This window comes from Onychomys torridus, chromosome 8 (genome assembly GCF_903995425.1).
Source record: "Onychomys torridus chromosome 8, mOncTor1.1, whole genome shotgun sequence".
In the NCBI taxonomy this organism is placed as follows: Eukaryota; Metazoa; Chordata; class Mammalia; order Rodentia; family Cricetidae; genus Onychomys; species Onychomys torridus.
Genome location: NC_050450.1, coordinates 108429110 through 108448919, shown reverse-complemented (window position 1 = coordinate 108448919; position 19810 = coordinate 108429110). Strand labels below are relative to the sequence as shown.

The 19810-nt window shown below is 50.3% G+C and overlaps 1 protein-coding gene across 1 annotated transcript; it reads right to left on the bottom strand.

Annotated features, from left to right (window-relative positions):
- Positions 1–2328: 2328 nt before the first annotated feature.
- On the bottom strand, positions 2329–11027 carry Gcgr (glucagon receptor). The gene is made up of 14 exons (XM_036196911.1): positions 10701–11027; positions 6537–6668; positions 6323–6425; positions 5247–5354; positions 5047–5168; positions 4847–4953; positions 4599–4755; positions 4358–4517; positions 4223–4283; positions 3898–3967; positions 3487–3575; positions 3235–3373; positions 3127–3168; positions 2329–2826 (listed from the first exon to the last, which is right to left on the bottom strand). Exons 2-14 carry the CDS (start codon positions 6588–6590, stop codon positions 2587–2589), a joined length of 1452 nt encoding a protein of 483 aa, XP_036052804.1. The 5' UTR covers positions 6591–6668; positions 10701–11027; the 3' UTR covers positions 2329–2586.
- Positions 11028–19810: the final 8783 nt, after the last annotated feature.

The window sequence follows — 19810 nt, the reverse complement described above, 5'->3', positions numbered from 1 at the left end:
GAAACAGGAAACACCTTGAATGCTATCTCCAGGAAGCCTGTCTGCCTCCTTTGAGACAGGCCTGAAGCACTTACCAATCAGGCTGGACTGGCTGGCTGGCAAGCCCCAGGGTCCTTCTGTTTTCCCAGAACTGAGATTCCACTTGCACACCACCTTGCCCTTTCATTCTGCCTTGTTTGTGGGACCCAACACTTAATACACAGTAGGCAAGCATTCCACCATTGCTCTGCAGCCTCTTCCCTTCAGGGTTTTGTTGTTGTTTGTTTGAGACAGGATCTCTATACAGCCCTGGCTGTCCTAGAACTCACCATGTGGACCAGGCTGGCCTCAAAATCAGAGACCTGCCTGCTTCTGCCTCATAAATGCTGGGATTAAAGGTGTGCACCATGACCCACGGCTGGCACCTTCAGGTTTTTATTTCTTGGAAGTCTCATGTAGCCCAGGTTGATCTTGAACTTGCTATGTAGCTCCAGGCCTTCAAGTCTTTGTCATCCTCCCAAGCACTGGCATGGCCACATCTGGCTGTGTTTGCTTAGTTTCCTGTATGTTAATCCTAAAGCCTGAATGCTACCCAGTCATCTGACTCTCCAGTCTGTTCATTTTCACTCCCTTTAGGAGACTCTCTGGAGCTCTTTTTCTGGCTTGAGGTCCCCTCCTCTAAGCAGCATTCCACAGCTCAACTCTCTTAAATTTGATCCTTGATGGTCAATGTCTTTTTTTCTTCTTAGTTTCCATCTTCATTTTTTTTCCCCCGAGACAGGGTTTCTCTGTAGCTTTGGAGCCTGCCCTGGAACTCGCTCTGTAGACCAGGCTGGCCTCGAACTCGCAGAGATGAGCCTGCCTCTATCTCCCGAGTGCTGGGATTAAAGGCGTGCATCACCACCGCCCAGCCCATCTTCATTTTTGTGGTATGAATGTCCACACACCAGATTCTAGGGGACCACATGCAAATCATCTTCCTTCTAACAACACACCGATTCCTCTGGAACACTGAACATTTATATACCTGCCACAGGATTACATTTCCTTTCCTTCATATTCACATACCTGTGACCCTCTGAGGTACCTGTGCACACTCACACACTTTCTGAACAGCACCCAACATTCCTGTGGGGGGAAGGAGACATGCAGGTCTAAGGGAGGGGAGAGAACCCTGGAGAAGAGACAGGGTCCCCTGAAATAAAAGTGATGCTGCAAGGACCCTGGGTTGAGCTGGAAAGAGCTCTTCCACCACTGTGTAGCTGCTAGGTCATGGTTCATGTTCATTGGCTAGGTGAACCTGCCCGGCTCCCACCTCTTCCCCTGCCTGCACCAGCCTGCTCCAGTTCCCTTGGGGACAGAGATGGGGACAGGGGTGAAGGAGAACAAGGGCAGAGGGACTCAGGATGGGGAGGGCTGTCAGGAGGCCCCAAGTGAGCTGCATCCCCCAAGGCAGTCACCAACCCTGAGCTCAGCTGGCGTGAAGGAGAATGTACATACTCATGTGCTGGCTTGGAGTGGCTTTGTACCCACAGCAGGCACCCAGGCACCCAGAGCTCTGGATCTGGGGCTTGGAGTCTGGAGGTCTGGGATGAGCTGCCCAAGATTGTAAGGTCAGAAGCCCATGGTCTTAAGCAGGTACAGCCAGCTTCACTGGCTTCCATCCCTTTGTCTCCTACCAGTCCCAGTAATTCAAATACCCACCTGGGCCAGAGGTGTACCAGTCCTCCGAATCCAGCCTCCTGCATGTCTCCTCCTCACTTCCCTCCCTGCTGCTCCCAGGCATTTGGAGGGTGGCAGGGTAAGGCCCCCTTCAGGCCCCAGTGCCTAGCCTGGCAGGTGAGTCATTCTGTTTACCTTTCCTGAGAGGCCTCCTGTCCCTTCATTTGCTTCAATTAGCCTGCTGTGCCTGAGCAGCTACAGCCCACGTGGCCTAATGCTGGCTGTGTGCACCCCTCCCCCAGGGTCCTGCACCATTTTCTACTAGCAACTTCAACAGATGTACCTGGTTGACTCCTTCCCCACCCCATCTTCACAGCACAGGCCAAAAGACAACCCTAGAGGTTGACCACAGTCCTTCATATGTCCTAGTCTGCCCAACAAGGCTCTGGTTTGCATGGCTGAGTCAAGAGACTATCAAAAATACTTCCTCAAGGGGCAACTTGGGCTCAGGGTGATCCTACCCCAAAGCACCACATTGGGGACAGCTATTTCCTGGATTGCATTAGCCCTCTGCCTGGTGAGTACCCAGCCACAGGTATGCCTACTCCTTGAGCTGGCCCAGCTCTCCTGGTGCCTCAAGCCCTGCTATCCAGGATATGCACAGCAGCTACTACCAGAGCTCTTTATTGAAGGACAGACATCTGTGCACATGGGACATGTCAATACACATGGGAACACCTAGAGCCTATGCCACAACTGCTGCATCATACTCAACCTCCACTCCATCAGTGCGGCCTGTAGCAGGGTCAGGACAGATTTGGGGAGTATGGACAGTACAAGCTGTTGTCTGACTGCATTGTCTCTGCAGCCTTGGCCAGGCGTCTGGTCCTGAGTTGTCCTGTAAGGCCTTTTCTGAATCCAGCCTGGCTGGGCTCCAATGGAGATTCAGGTGTGGCTGTCAGCCAACCCTGAGAGACTACTGGCAAAGGAGATCTCCACAGAGGCTTCATGATGGCCAGTCCCGTTGCTGCTGCCTGCACTCACAAGCTCAAGTTTCTCACTGGGATCACCAGGACTAGACCCTGCAGGGGCCATGTGGCTGCCATGGCTGATAGCCATCTGTTCATCCTTAAGGGCTTTGCCCTCTCGCCATCGCCTCCAACGCCGCAGCAGCTCTGCCTGCACCTAGGGAAACCACAAGTAGACACAAGTAGAGCCAGTCTGTCATCCTACCTTGCTGAGATCCTGCCTGGGTCACTCTGTGGTGCCCAGCTTCAGTCTAAGCAGACCTAAAGTCAAACTCCCACATTGGGTACATTAGAGCTATTTATCACCAGGGAAGGTGGAGATCACCTCACACACTGAACTCCCTGAGGACCTGGGGGGCCTGACATACAACACATGCAGCCATAAAAGTGGGGAAGAAGGTATGGTCATACCAGGGCCTCTGTGCCATGCTCTGATCTTGGTCACAGCCTCACCTACCTCCTTGTTAAGGAAACAGTAGAGAACAGCCACCAGCAGACCCTGGAGAAAGAGGATGGTCAGGGGCAGCACTCTGGGCCCTAGGGATGGGGTATGGTGGGGACTCACCTGGAAGGAACTGAGGAAGAGGTCGAAAAAGAGCTTGGTGGAGCGCAGGGTACCCTGGGCATGCTCATCAGTCACAAGAGCAAAGACCACCTCATGGACCCCCAGCAGAGGGATGAGAGTCAGCGTGGACCTGGCTAGACTGCAGAGGCAGAACTTGAGCACCCTCACCTGCCAGGGCTTCTGGGCTCTCCCCACAAAGGCATTGGCCCCCAACCTCAACCCTCTCTGGTCTGGGCCCTGGCCCTTGCCCACCGGAACTTGTAGTCAGCATAGTGCATTTGATGGGCACGCAGCTTGGCCACAAGAAGGTTAATAATGCGGACAAAGATGAAAAAATTGATCTGTGTGAGGAAGACAAAGGTCAGAGGTAGCCTGAGAACTTCCTGTGTCTTGCATGGTGCTCATGTGTCTCCCCCACCCCCCACCCTGCAGGTGGGGTTGTTGCCAAGTGAGCCCTGGACACATCCAGCCAAGGATGGGCAGCCTGACCCACAGCCCAGGGTATACAGCCCTTGGATAAGTGCTGGGATTACCCACCCTCCATCCTCTGGGCGGAATGTGGTCTCCTGCTAAGCCTCTAGAAGGCTGAGGAAGCAAGGACCTGGGATAGCCAAGCCAGTGGCCCTTTCCCTGCTGAGGGCAGCAAGCATCTTGTTTCCTCACCAGTATGGCCAGGAAGACAGGGATGCGCAAGATCCACCAGAAGCCCATGTTATCATTGCTGGTCCAGCACCTGCAGGGGGTGGCCGCTCACATCCTGGGGATGCATCCTGCTCCCCATCCCCTATCCCTACCTGCTGGGATTTACTGAACACCCCCAGAAAGGAAAAGTGAGAGTCTTTAATGAACCCCAGCTCCTGAACTCTGGATTTACATCTCTGGTCCAAGTGCGACCCTCACCCCGTCTCCCCCGACCCTAGGGTCTCTTTACAAAGCCCAGCACCATCAGTCCCAGCTGCTCCAGCCCAGCCTGTTAACTCATACTCACTGGACATTCTCAAACAGACACTTGACCACCACCCAGGGGATGACAAACAGCAGGGGCGCTCCTGTGGGAAGCAACAGCTGTGGTTCCATGGCCCTGGTTAGCTTGCTTCCCCAATCTCCCCACGAGCCTACTCACCCCAGCCAATGCCCAGGTAGAGGGAAAAGAAGCTCTTCTCTGGGAAGGTGGCAAGGCTCAGCAGGCTGTACAGGTACACACCCTCTACCAGCAACCAGCAATAGTTGGCTATGATGCCGTACTGCATGATCACTGTGGCCACTCGACAGCCAGCCACCGCCTGAGCAAGGTGAGGTATGAATGGGGTCCACGACACCCTGCCACCCTACACAGGCTGGCAAGCCTTCAGATCTGGGCTCACCCCATCGCTGAGCCAGATGCTCACGCTTAGGTCATCTCCAATCTTCTGGCTGTAGCGTGTCTTGAGCAGCCAATCAATGACCAGCACAGAGCCAGCCTTGAGCACAAAGGATGCAAACAGGTTCCCATGGATATAGTTTCGGGTGCAGTGCAGCTTCCTATACAACAGCAAGTCAGCACCACCCCTGCCCTGTCCCTCTGTCCCCCCCTTACCACATTGAGTATGAGCTTTGAGTGACAGCTGTATACCTGAGGCCCAGCAGGATGACCAGGGCAAGGAGCAGGGCCCCAAGGGACAGACTGTAGCCCACAGTGTACATCACCTGGTAGCTGCTATACATCTTGGCCACCTCCTTCTGCAAACCAGAGACTGAGCGGGGCTGGGCAGTGCCTCATCGCCTGGTCCCACCCAGCCCCACTGATACCACCCCGAGCCCTCCAGAGCTGACCTGGACCTTGATCTCTTCATCATCCATCTGACACTGGGAGGCGTTGCGCCATGGCTGCCCCCGTGGCCCTCTCACCCACTGCCCATCAGGCCCACACCTCTTGAACACCAGGCGGTGCTGCACTGGGACATGGGTGCAAGGCTCTGATCAGCCCACCCCTAAGCTCCACCCCCTCAGCTTCCCAGGCCCTCCATCATTACCTTTGTGGTACCAAGGTAGGTACCAGGGGCAGGAGATGTTAGCTGTGGTATTGGGTGGGGTGTCAGGCCAGCAGGAGTACTTGTCAAAGGTTCTATTACAGACGAGCTCTGTGAGGATGGAGGGGCGTGGGACCAGAAGCTCCCTGAGCATCACCATCGTTTCATTGAGCCTTCATCCAAAGGGGCTGCCTCCCTGATGTGGGGCACAAGGCACAGCCCCTGGGGCCAGTTATCTTGCCTCCTGGACTCCATGCCCACTTCCCCTTCCAGCTCAGCCAACACTTGAGTTTGCCCAAGGTACCTTTCCTTTAAGATCTCCCATTCAAATGTGCCCCAAACTGCCTTTTTAAAAAACTAGTTTTCAAATTTTTCACATTTATTTTAGTGTGTGTGTATGTGTGTGTGTGTGTGTGTGTGTCTGTGTCTGTGTCTCTGTGTGTTGTATACATGTACATGTATAAGCACACAGAAGCACACATGTGTGGACTAAGCATATAGGGTCATAGAACAACTTGGAAGAATCATTTATCTGTTTTCACTCTGTGGGTCCCAGAGCCTTTATCTGCTGAGCTATCCCACTGGCCACACCCCCTCCTTGTAATACATTCCTTCCCAGATGTTGATCCCAGTTTGGTTGGCATCCTTTCCAGGCCCAGTCCCAACCACAGTTCCTACAACCTTCTCCCTCTCTTCTAGGCACTGATCATCTCCTTCAACTGAACAATGATATGGCCCCAATCTCTCTTGGCACCCATCACTGACTTTATCCACTGTCTGCCCACTGTGAGCAGCAACAGCAGAGGTGTCAGCTGGCTGGGGATAAGGGACACCCTGCAGCAGGGAAGACAGCAGAGCACACCAGCTATAAGGCAGTTCTGCATTTCTATTGTTTCCTGACCATGCAGCCTTGGGGAAACCACTCTCCTCTGGAGGTCAGTCACCTGGCCTGTAACTGGGGGCAGGTGGCTGGGCATGAAAAAGGCATTGAGTGCTACTGTCACATTCCCATAAGAAGGTCTCTGCACTGCACACTCAGGCAGGGTAACAGGACACAGGAGTCTGTAGGTGGGACTCACCGGTCGGTGGAGGCAGCAGGCTCAGGTTGTGGTGGCACTGGTCACCATACAGCTTCCATTTCTCAAACAAGAAGTCCATTACCTGGGCAGAGGGTACCTTTGGCTGGGAGACAGGTGGCAAGCAACCAGAAAGACAGACAGGACAGAGGTCCATCAGCACTTCTGTGCAGAGCAGGCAGCCCTCCATGCAGGGTGTGGGGTGCACAGCACTCACCAGGCACAGCAGCAGCAGCAGCAGGTGGGGACTATGGAGCTGGGTGAGAGGCATACCTCTGGGTAGCCACCCCCCACATCTGGCAGGGGTTGCACGTCTGGGTCCTTGGGGGTGTGTACACCCTTCCTCAGGCTAAAGAGAAACAGAATAGTGGAGTCTGGAAAAGTCTATAGAGTATCCTGTCCCCTAAGACTAAAGCTCTGAGCCTCAGGCCTCCTGATAGCTGAGGCTTGCAGAAGAGACATGTGAGCAGCTCCCAGCCAGAGATAGGTGACCTTAGGCAACTGCTTTCCTGCTACCTGGGGCTGCCTGGCTGACAGCAGTCAGCCTTCCATCTGTCCACCCTGTTCTCTCAGAGTGGCAGCAACACCTCAGTTACTTCCTCCTCCCTCAATCCTGTTGCCCTGGCTGGGCCTAGACCTCCCCACCTATTCTTAACCCTTAGAAAGCTGACTGGCCAGATAATCTAACCTAGGATAAAGAGAGTGAGGATGGAGTGCCTAGGCCCATCACCACTTGGCCCTTGTGCCAGAGAAGTTCCTAGACTGCAAGGGGCCAGGGGTGGGAGGGGCATGCACTCAGGTTGTCTCTGCCACCTGTATGTCCCCTTTCCCAGGACCAGTGTGTTGTACAAGGCTCTCAGACTGGGCCTCTTGGTCACTTGGGGCACCAAACTGGCAGCACATTCTTTTAGGATTAGCACTGCTGCTGCCAGGGCCCAGATGAGGGACACTTCTGCCTGATGTTGCTTGCAAGACATGATAATACTCGTGACAGGTCCTGGGCAGAAACAACCTCACTCATCAGCCCCACATTGCTTCAGAACTCTTCTTGGCTCTGATGGAGTCTCATGGGAGAAGACAGAAGAGCTTCTTAGGATCTGTAAGTCATACTATGAGCTTCCCAGGGCTGAGATGGGCCTCTCTCCTGTGTACCCATAAATAGAATATAAAATACAGAGCCAGGTATTATGGCATATATCTCTAGTCCTAGCATTTAGGAGGTGGAAGCAGGGGACCACCCAATGTTCAAGGCCAGCCTGGTCTACAGGGTGAGTTCTTGGCCGGCCAGGACTACATAGCAAGATGACCTTGATGTGGGGAAGAGAGGATGGTGAAGAGAAGAGAAGAACATGGATATGGCTAAGGTAGAAGGGTTTGCAGGGGTCACAGCTGGCAGAAAGGGGGACCCCTGGATTTCAGCCTGCTATGGTAAGTCCTGTTGAGTTCTAGAGGCAACAGCTTGATAGGGCTCCCCTTCACTTCTGCCCTCCAACACTCTGTCCCCTCAATCACACTGGGCTTGCCGCCTACTATGGGACTCCTGAGTCTGGCAAGAGGCAAGATCCAAGAGTTTTAGATCTCTGGTACCTGAACCTCAGGGCAAAATAAATACCATAGAGTCGAGGGTTCCTGCTAGGAACAAAGCAGCAAATAGGCTGAAGAGAAGAAGTTCAGGTATTCCTATCTCTAGGTCACCAAGTGGCCTTACTCTCCTGATTTGGATCAAACAGCCGCATTCGCTGCCCAGGTCACTAGTGGGCTGGTATGGAGAAGCCAGAAGCTGATCCTTCACTCACTATGCCTGGCTCCCACTCCAGAGCTGCTGGGGCCTCCCAGAGGCCCTGAAAAAGGAAGGGCGGAGATGGGAAGGCTTCGGGGCACGGTGAGATTGACAAGGGATGACCAGTGTGAGTAGATGGATAGTGGGGATACAGGGAAGGGGCATGGGGAGGAAGGATACTGGCCCAAGGCCTTGCAAGGGTGGAAATCAGTCCAGTAGGGGCAAACAGTCCTTAGAGCCCAAGTCTGCTTCCATAGCCCTGGTTGAAAACATGAATGTTCAACAGCTGGGTGGTCCCTGCAGCCTGGAGTCCCAGCACTCGGGAGGCAGAGGCAGGTGGATCTCTGAGTTGGAGGCCAGCCTGGTCTACAGAACAAGTTCCAGGACAGCCAGGGCTACACGGAGAGACCCTGTCTCGGGGATGGGGGGTGGTGGGGGGGAATGTGAACTTCTGAAGTCCCTGAGGACTGTGGAGCTGATGATAGGAAAGGGCTGCTGATGCTTATCTGGGAACTTCAGAGAGAAGCAAGTCCCCAAAGAAGGAGGGATGGGTTGTCCTGGACCCTCATGTCCTCAGATCTCTCTTCAGGGCAGCTTGTCCAGGGGCATACTCCCATACCACAGAGAGTCATAAAGGCGCTTGTCTTGAAAATTAATTAATTAATTAATTAATTAATTAATTAATGAAGAACAAAGGTGAGACTGAGAATCCTTGAGGATTTCCTTCCACACAGATCAGGGTATGTGGGCTCAAAAACGCTCAGGGCTAGATTACTAAGGGTCCAGTAACCGTCCACTGAGTCTCTCACAGAAATTAGGAAAGGGCAGAGTGGGTGAACTTTCCATTCCTGTGGGTGGTAAGGGAATAACAACAAGGGGATTTCTAGATAATTCTCTGAATGGTGAGATAGAGAACATCAAGGATATGGGGACCGATTTTCAGTCCTACAAGGCTGAGACACTGGGGTCTCTGCAGAGAACATCCAGGCCCCATGCTGAAGCCTGTGAAGAGGGTCCAACAGGGAATCCTTTTTCTTGTCACGGAGGGGATGCACCACTGGATGGTACAGGACTTGTAGGATAGGACTGCTCAGTCTGTGTATCCTGTGCAGTCTGCCTCCTGTTCCCACAGTGGGGGGTAAATCCTGACACCCAGACAGCCCATCAGCACTGATAAATACCCATCCAATGAGAGCACAGTCCTAGCCCTGCGGTGACAGGCAGTCAGGTGTGGATGTGGTACCTTGCTCCTGTGGCTGTCTGCAGGTCTCTCTCCTTTTCCACCTTATTACCCTCCCTGGCAAGGGACAGATGGGAGTGAGGGGCAATGGACCAGGGACCCTGCCCTCCTCCCTTCTTGGACTAGGCCGCTGAAATCCCTCTCAGGTCTCAGACTTCATGAGGCCCAACTGTAGGTGAAATTCGAAGATATATAAGTCTGAATTCCTAAGATGTCAGCCTGTTTTGTCTTTAGAGCCTGTTCTTGCCTATGCCCTCTTTTTCACAGCTCAGATCTGGCACACCGGCCAGAATGGCACTGCCCCCATGCCACCCCTGCTCCCAGCTGGCTCCAACAGGACAAAGGACGCTTGGGTGTCTGCAGTGTGGCCCGTGAGCCACTGATTTTTGTCTGTAGGTGGCTGAGGGTCAGATGGATGGTCCAGTGGCTAAGGGAGGCATCACTGGGGAGGCTCTTGGCTCCCTAGGAGACAAAGTTGGAGATGTAGCAAAGTCTTTGTTCTGAGGAATCCATAAAGGTATCGATTGGAAGAGGGTTTTGGTCGAAATAGAGAAACTAGCCCAGGTCATAGCCCTAGGGTAAGGACAGGATCAGGGTCCACAGGCTGTTGACAAAACCTAATTCCTGGATCCTTCCCCGAGGGCGGGCAGGCCCTGAGATACCCGCCACAGTGAGCTCAGATTCCCCCTCCTATGTCTCCAAGACCGGACAAGGACAGCAAAATATTCCTGGTCGATCCTCGGAGGATACCAGAGCCAAGAGGTGAACTGCGTAGGTCTGAAAGTGGGAAGGTGGTCGCTGGGGAGCCGGAAGCAGGACAAGGGCAGTGACCCGCGCTAGCAGGGATCAAAGTGAACAATTGTGAGCTGCGGAAGAAAAGCCCTCGAGGCAGGGTGCCTACGCACCTCACCTATCCCAGCAAGATTGGGTCACTGCTAAGGAGTCCTGGGCATTAGGGACACATAGGAGGGGAAAGCGGATCCAGCAGAGGGGAATGAGCGAGCCATCACGGGAGGGGCGCGGAGCTGAACTGCCTTAGGGGCTGAGTGCGGCAGCAAGACCCACGCCTGCGCCCACCCTCTCGCGCTCCCGGAGGACAGAAAGAAGAGCTTGAGACCCCTAACCTTCCAGACGGTTAAGGATCAGGTGACCATCCAGTAGGATACATCCCCGGGATTAGAAACTGAGGTGTTCGACGGGGGCGAGAACCGCAACACCCAAGACTCCAGGGACACCTGGCCACGTCCAGGTCCGTGGGCCAGCTCCTCAGGACCCTCTCTGCGCGCCCTGGTCACGCCCGTGCTCCAGCGCCCCACAGACCGCCTGGGACTGTCCCCAAGGGGCCCGACCCTAGTGCTCACTGCGCTCAGTCGCTCGGGTTAGGGCTGGGCTCCTCGCGGTCCTCGAGAGCGCTCGGGTCTAGAAGCTGGCAGCCAATGGTCTCCTGGGCGCTGCGATCGGGGTCGGCGCCGGCTCCCAGCCAGCCGCTTGCAAACTTTCCGGCGGCGACGTTGGGCGGTGGCGGCGAAGGGGAGGGGGGGGGGGCGGGAGCGGCCGGCAGGGGAAAGGGAGAGCCGAGGAGGGTCCGAGCCTTCGCCTTAGCGCAGCGGACCTGCTGCAAGCCCTCAAACGCTCACGATGTAACCCCGGATATCTCTCCTGTGCGGCGCTTGCTTTGTGGATCCGCACCTCGCGCACCCGCTTCCCCTCCCCTCTGGCACACAGAGCCTTGCGCAGGCCCTGACCCGGACTCCGACCTCACGGGTCCTTTCCGAGGACCCTCGCTTGGTGTAACGTAACTCTGTAGATCCAATCTTGCACCTGGACTTCAGAGACCCTCCGCGGGTGAATCCTGACCTGGCTGGTGCAGGTCCTGGCGAATCTGAGCTCGCCAAGAAAAGAAGTGAGGGTGTGACTCAGCGCGCCCCTTTCTCTTGCGACGTCCCCTGTCCGCTGTCCTGGGGTCGCACCATTGCATTCAGTTTGCAGTCATGATTTTCCGGAAGGATTAAATCTCTTACTTAACCCCATCTGGCTCCTGAATGAAAGAAACTATTGCAGCTGTCACACATGCACCACAGGCAAGATGGAGGAGGTCAAGGAATATGGACTGCTTTGCAGGTTTCAGACAAGGTGATCCCCCTAGAGTGGCTCTTAATCCCTTGCCAGGTTACATCCCCTGTGGGCCTCAGGGGCTCTTCCTGTCCTATAAGCCTCTCCAACACTGCTCATTCGACAGTCCATTGACCTGACCCGGACCTCAGTCTGCACATTCTTTCCTTTCCTCGAAGCGTCCTTTTCTGAGAAGTCAAATGTTCTGAGCAACCGTCCACCTTTCACCCCTAGACTCAGCCCAGGAAAGGACATTTTCTCCCACTCCACCGCCCCACTGACTGACTACTCCTCTGAGGTCCAAGCTGCCTATCTGTGTGGTGTCTCCTATACCTCTTACGTGCAGATCACCTAGGAGTGAACCCAAGGCACCTCCCAGGAGCCCAGGCCATTACCAAGTGTCTATGTCCTCTGGAATACATTTGGTCTCTTCTCTGTCACCCACTGGCCCCCTTCCCAAACTCCCCTCTGGACCTTTGTTCAATTCTTTGGTCAGATGCTGTCCTTCTCCAGGACCCCATTTCTGTTTTAGGGGCTGTTGAATTCTGTGCCCCAAGCTATGGGTCCTCCCATTGGAGAACCAGTCCATCCTCAGGGCCTAGTAGGCAGCTCCTGCTTTGTACATGTGTCAGGTCCACAGGACAACCCTGCCACCTAACCCTCCTCCTGTGCTAGAGAACTCAGTCAGGGAGAGGGGTGCTCCTGGCCACTTTGTCTTCTGTATCCTCATTTTCAGAAATCCTGCATGGAGCCACTCTCTCTGTTTTGCTCCAGGCAATGACCAGAAGGCAAAGGTTAGAAGGCAAAGACCTTCTGTTTACTTCGGCTGTGGGGCCACTTGTGCGGGGCTGAGGGACCGATACAGCCCCTCCTTCAGTTCCTGTCCCACCTCCCTGGGGCACAGGCTGGAAGAGTGAGCGCCACAGCCAAGGGCTGCCCCTCTGTGAGCTGGGTAATGAGACTCGGGGTGAGAGGTGCCATGAGCTCTGCACCATTGTGGCCCTGAACTGGGGGAACCAGCTCTTCAGTGGTCAGGGGCAGAGTGGGTCTTCAGCTGCCTCTGTTATTTTCTGTGGCTCATTCAGGCTTCCTGAACCTCAAGGGTAAGTCTTCCTTGGAGGATAGAGGTGGGATCTTTTGAGGACCTTACCCTCTGGCCTTGTTTTCTTGGAGACAGAGTGTGTGGTGGGGGGAGGCAGCAGGAAGAGGGTCTTGAGAGTACGGGTGAGGCAATACAGGGCTGTCTGCAAGGGATGCCCGGCCCCTGGTGGGCTCCCTATTTACCTCACTGAAGTCGGCCTGCTCATGCTTCATCAGGCTCCTGGACCTGTTGGTGACCCCACGAGTGCTCAGCCTTGTGAGATCCAGTTTTAGGGGCTGGAGAAAGGCTCAGTGAGTGAGTGACAGTGCACACAGTATAAGCATGAGGACCTATGTTGGAATCCCTGCACACACCCCAGCTGTGTGCATCTGGAAGTTGGTGCTGGAGACTATAGAGACAGAGAGTCATTAGGGCTTGTTGGGTGCCAACCCAGCTACCCACCTGAAAAACTGAGCTCCAGACCCTGTCTCAAGTGAGGAAGGCAGAGAGTGATAGAGGAAGATGCCTCTGATCACACCCACTGGCAGGGGTGTGTGTATGCACATACACTCATGCATGCATACGATAACTAATTTTGTTTTTTGTTTTGTTTTGTTTTGTTTTGTTTTGTTTTGTTTTTGAGACAAGGTTTCTTTGTGTAGCCCTGGCTGTCCTGGAACTTGTTCTGTAGACCAGGCTGGCCTCAAACTTGGAGATTTACCTGCCTCTGCCTCCTGAGTGCTAGGATTAAAGGTGTATGACACCATTGTTTGGCTAATAATTAATTTTCTTGAGACAGAGTTACTCTGTGTAGCCCTGGCTGTCCTGGAACTTGTTATGTAGACCAGACTGCCTCAGACTCAGAGATCCACTTGCCTCTGCCTCCTGACAGTAAAGGCTTACACTACCACACCCAACTAATAGTTACATTAAAAAAATACTTTTAATTAATTAATTTATTTTATTTGTATTGGTTGTTTTGTCTGCATGTATGTCTGTGTATCACATGCATGCCTAATGCCCCCAGAGGCCAGAAGAGGATACCAGGTTACCAGGAGCTAGAGTTACAGATAGTTTAAGGCCCCATGTGGGTGCTGGGAACTGAACCCTGGTCCTCTGGAAAAAAAACAGCCAGTGCTCTTAACCATTGAGCCATCTCCCCAGGCTTTAATAATTAATTTTTTTTTAAATCCTGCTTGGCAATGGCAAGATGGCCCAGCAGGTAAACTTGCCTGCTCCCACGCCTGAGGACCTGAGTTTGGTCCTCGGAGCCCTCACGGTAGAAGGGGAAAAGTGACTGCTGTAAGTTGTCCACTGTGCCACGCATGCACCACACTAAACACATACACATGATAAACAAATAAATGTAATGTTTTTGAGACAGGGTTTCTCTGTGTAGCCCTGGCTGTCCTGGAACTCGCTCTGCAGACCAGGCTGGCCTCAAACTCACAGAGATCTGTCTGCCTCTGCCTCAAAAGTGCTGGGATTAAAGGTTTGTACCACTACGCCCAGTTTTAACAATAAGCCTGAAGTCTGTGGGAGCACAGACTCCTCAGCCTCCATCTCTCTTAGCTGCTTTTCCCTGCCCTGGTCTGCCTTTAGCATGAATCCTGTTAGGTTGATGTACCAGAGTTCCCTGAGCCCCAGTATCTGCTCTCATGGGCTGTTGCTTCCCACAGGTCATGTGCTCTGAGCTCAGTTCCAGATGCAAGTGTCTACCCCATAACAAGAACCCTGGATAAAGTGTTTCTGCCTCTTGACCATTTAGTTCTGAGTTCCTCATATCAAAAGACATAAACAGAGTGGAGCTGAGAATGAAGGGGGCTGGGCCTTCCCACGTGTAGCTAGCCAGTGTCTGTGGGCCTGGGACCCGGATGGCGCCTGTTGTCCATGCTGTTGGGGGTTCTTAGTGAGAAGGACCTCCCAGGAAATGCACTGTTTTGTGTTCCAAGACAAGCTGTATATTTGTTCAGAAAATAAGATGTGGTAATGCAGGGAAAGGAGCAAAAGACAATAATGCAGGGCCCTGAAACAGCAGAGTTCTCTTCTCTCCCTCTCCCTCAGGGTCCCAAATACCACAAACCAGTTTTGAAGTGTCAAAGTAGGCAAGAATGACTTTGAACAAAAAATGTTGCCGCTAACACATCTTGATTGCTGGGATGACAAGCATTCACCACCATGCTTGGATCCCTTTCCTGTTTCTGTTCCCTTCGTGTCATGCAGGGATGAAATCCAGGTCTTGGTGCATGCAGGTATCTGTTGTCTAGCTCGCTCTCTCTCTCTCTCTCTCTCTCTCTCTCTCTCTCTCTCTCTCCAGGGTTTCTCTGTGTAGCTTTGGTGCCTGTCCTGGATCTCACTCTGTAGACCAGGCTGGCCTCAAACTCACAGACATCCTCCTGCCTCTGCCTCCCGAGTACTGGGATCAAAGGCGTGTGCCACCGCCACCCAGTGTCTAGGTCTCTTTACTGGGGTAGCACAGTACTTTTGTTGTTTGCTGACAGGATCTCCTGTAGCTCAGGCTGATCTCAGAAGTTCAGCACAGCTGAAGACTCCTCCTCCAGCCTACCTTTGTAGCTAAGGATAGTTCAGGACTATATAGCTCAGGCTGCCCCAAGTTAAGTCTTTCAAGTGCTGGAATTACAGATATGAATCACTATGACTGGCTACATTGTACTTTGGGAAAATATTTATTTTGTTAATTTATGTGTATATATCTGTGTGTTTGTGTATATGCATACAGGTACCTGATGAGGCTGGAGGAAGGCGTTGTATTCTCTGGAGTCAGGGATATTGGAGATTGTGAGTTTCCCAGTGAGGGAGTTGGAAAAAAAAGCGTTGGTCTTCTGAAAGAGCAGGAAGTGCTCTTAACTGCTGATGCATCTCAAAGAGAACCATCAGCCAGGGACCAAGACTATGTGGGACCCTTCAAACCACCACATTACCTATGTACTTGTAATCACAACACTCGGGGAGTGAGCCAGGACTTCACATATGCTGGGCAAATGTGTGAGATCCTGGCTACCACTGAACTACATCCCCAGCCCTTTTTTAAAAACTTGTTTTTGGAAGCAAGTTTTATTAAGTTGCCCAGTCTGACATTCAACTCATTCTGTAAGTCTTTAATTAATAAAAAATGTTTTAAATTACGTTTTTGTTTGTTTGTGTGATGTGACTCAGCAGGTAAAACCCCTGCTATCATAGAGAACCAGAATTATTCCATCCCCAGATCCCACATGGTAGAAGGAGAGAATTAACTCCTTCAAGTTGACCTCTGACCTGCACAGGAGCACCTTGGCACAAGTGTGAGCACACACACACACACACACACACACACACACACAAATAATAAGTTATCAGGTGTCAAGCTTCATTATAGATTTTTGGTAAATTTTTCACTAGAAACATGTTTTGTAAGTATGTTCCCTTTCAATGCCCCTACATAGTCAGGACTGGAACACCATGTCTGGTGTGGTGGTTTGGATGACATGTGTCCCATAGTCCAGGAAAATTCACTTGATAGTGCTATCAGGGAGGTGCAGAGGTGTGGCCTTGCTGGAGGAAGCGTGTCTGGCAGGGCCAGGCTTTGAGAGTTTAAAGCCATCTCTAGTCTCTTATTCCTGCTTGCAGGCTCCTGCTGCCTCTCTGCTGCGTGTTTTCTGGCATGATGGACTCATCCTTTTGGAACCATAAGCCCAAATAAACCCTTCCTTTTATAAGTTTCCTTAGTCATGATATTTTATCACAATAGAAAGTAACTGATGCTGTGAAATAATCTTTTTGTACACTGTGAATATGTGTCACTCAGATTGGTTTAATAAAAAGCTAAATGGCCAATAGCTAGGTAGGATTTTTTTGGGCAGAGAGAATGCTAGGAAGAAGAAGGGGGAGCAAGCAGGATGTGCAGTATGGAGATGAAGTAGAAAGACAGAAGGCAGAAAGTACATGAATAGAAATGGGTTAATTTGGGGCTGGAGAGATGGCTCAGAGGTTAGGAGCACTGGCTGCTCTTCCAGAGGTCCTGAGTTCAATTCCCAGCAACCACATGGTGGCTCACAACCATATATAATGGGATCTGGTGCTCTCTTCTGACCTGCAAGCATATATGTAGGCAGAACACTGTATACATAATAAATAAATAAATCTTTTTAAAAAAAGAAATGGGTTAATTTAAGTTATAAGAGCTAGTTAGAAGCTGGTCTAAGTGATCAGTCAAGCTTTCATAATTAATAATAAGTCTCTGTGTCATTATTGGGGAGCCCACAGTCCCTACAAAAAAGTCTGACTTCAAAGGGTCCCCAATGTGGGGCACATATTTCCACATAAGACCTGAGAAGCTTAAAAATGTTTCCAAACACAAAAATAGAGCCAAATATGGCTTTCTAGTCCCACAGTCTCTCATGTGGGCCAAGGTACAGAGATGCATCTCCCGGCCACTGCCTGCAGACCTGAGCCACCAGTGTGCCATCAGCTAAGCTGCAAAGCAGTTCAAGTTTTCCTCATGCAAAGAAAAAAGGCTAGAGATATGCAGTAAAGTAGGTTCAGTAAAACAAACAAATAAAACCCTCTGAATGGGTGTGTTTTAAAATGTGCATAGGCTTAAGAAAGAGAAGAAAATGGTTATACATAGTCATAAAAATAGTTTAAAAATAACAAAGTCTTTAAAGAGGAAAGTAAAATAATATAAAAAGAATAAGTCATGTAAAGATGAAAAATACACAGGGAGTCTGGATCCTGTATGGCATTGTATTGTCTTTTAATTTTCTTTTTCTCGAGACATGGTTTCTCTGTGTAACCACCTTAGCTGTCCTGGAACTTACTTTGTAGACTAGGCTGGCTTCGAACTCATAGAGATCTGCCTGCCTCTGCCTCCCAAGTGCTGGGATTAAAGGTGTGCACCACCACCACCCAGCATCTTTTAAAATTTTGATTGCTAATGAGCAAATGACAGCTGCTGAGAGACATGGGCTTAAAAGAGGGACTACTGAAATAAACCAGCCTGGATATTTCAAGAATGCCTTATGGGCCTAGAAATTAATAGCTAGTAGGAAGAGGAGCCTGTGCAAGCATCTGATGAACCAGATCTCCCCTCGACCAGCTAGGACCCTCCTTCCAGCTCTTCTCTGGATATTAGCAGTAGTCAGCTAAAACCTTTCAGACTAGTAAGACTTCAGACAACATTGAGACAGGTGTTCACGGTTGTCAGTTTAACAGACAAAGAGGTGTAAGCCATGCAATGGGAAGAAGAGGAGGAAAAATTGAGGGAATATTAATGAAGTGATCTGTAAACTCTAACACCTGTGAATAAGATTGGCAAATATGTTTTAATATAATGATTGTCAAGTTGAGAAGTATTTTGTATTTAAATAGGTAGGCTCATTTCAACATTCTTTATTAAAATTTATTTCAATGTAAAAAAAAAAAAGAACTTTAAAATGGAAGTCAAAAACTGTATTGTTTTTGGGAAGAGGTTTTGCTTTTGTTTCCAAAGGAAATAGAAAGCGGTGGATTATTCAAAGTTTATAGAGATCATGTTTGATTGGGGGAAAACCCCTGAAAATCTTTCCTACAGATGAAATAAACCTAGAGAAACTACAAGACAGGTGACATATACTTTACCTGCTAAAACATGAAATAAAAAATCATCTTTGGCTGGCTTATATACAATGCACAGTCCATACTTGTGTTAATACAGATATGTATGTTACCCTTAAAAGTTTGTATGTTTTCAGAGCAAGGGCACCAAACACCAATGAAAACGTGTGGCCCAGGCAATCAGTCTTCTCAGGGTGCCTCTGCTGCAGTTTCCTCAGTGTTCTACATCCAGAACAGCATCAGGGATGCTGGCTGAGATGGTCCAACATCACAGACTAATTTAGCCAGACTTCAGATAAGCTCTACATTTTCCCATCACACTGAGACTAGACAACAGCTACTCTCCCAGGAGTTGAACATTATCCCAATTTTCCCAGGGTCCCCTAAAGATGCCAGTACCCCCCAGACAACAGGAAGCAATCTAGAGAACACAAAGCACTCATATTCCCAAGAGGTGAGGTGGATGGTTTTTGGTTGTTTGGTGGATTATGGATGTTTGTCATCATTTAGGGGGGTTGTTTACAAATTGTTACTGGTCATGCTCAGGGAGAAAACTAAACAAAGAAGATTAGACTCAGGGATCTCTTTCTGAATGGAAAAAGGAGGATTTAGTATAGAAATGAGATGAAAGTGTGGATTGTTGAGTCTACTTTTGGAGAACCACTAGTCACAAATATTTTACATTGGTATAGATTTTTGGATTTTGATACAAATTTATGGTTATTTTTGTTATATTGTATATATATTTCTACTCTTGTTTAAGGTATTGTACCTATGGAGCTCATTTAAAAATATATTGTAAAGTTTTAGCCCTTGAAAGCTATTTAGGAAAATAAAGAAATACAGGTTAATAGTTAGCCATCTATTACATCAAACTTATAGAAGTCATGTTAGATATGTTTTCAAGGTCATATAGAGATATACATTAGATAGATATGTGATCTTCAAACACTTCAAAGACCTACAGAATACGACATTTTAAATGTTTTAATAACATAAGACTTTTTATGACAGTGAGACATGTCTGCTCCTGGCAGCACCAATTTACTTCAAAAGAGGATGATGCACATTGAAGAATCTCCATATGGAGTTTGCTTTCTTTGTGGTGAAAGCTAGTCACTGGGCAAAGAAACTGCCCTTGCCTCAACTGCTGACAGTATGTCGTCCAAACTGGACAAGCAGGACAAAAAAAAGTGACTGCCAAACTTTGCCAAGACAAGGTAGGACAGTCCTTCAAAATCCTGCTTCACAAAAAAGTCTGGCAGTTGGGCAGCACTGGCACACGCCTTTAATCCCAGCACTTGGGAGGCAGAGCCAGGCAGATCTCTGTGAGTTTGAGGTCAGCCTGGTCTACAGAGCAAGATCCTGGACAGGTACCAAAACTACACAGAGAAACCCTGTCTCGAAAAACCACACACACACAAAAAAAAAAAAGAAAGAAAGAAAGAAAGAAAGAAAGAAAGAAAGAAAGAAAGAAAAAGATTAGACAAAAAAGTCTGGCAGATATTCTAGGTCTGTAGGCCAAAGATGGATGCCTCAACATTACAGAGTAACCTTGGGTGACTGCCCAGGCAACCAGATGTCTCTGTTAATTCATAGTTTTAGAAGTTGCTTGCTCTGCACTTTCTGTTTATTCAGGTAATATTTTATCCTTCTCAGGTCTCTGATGGGGCTAAAGACTAGATA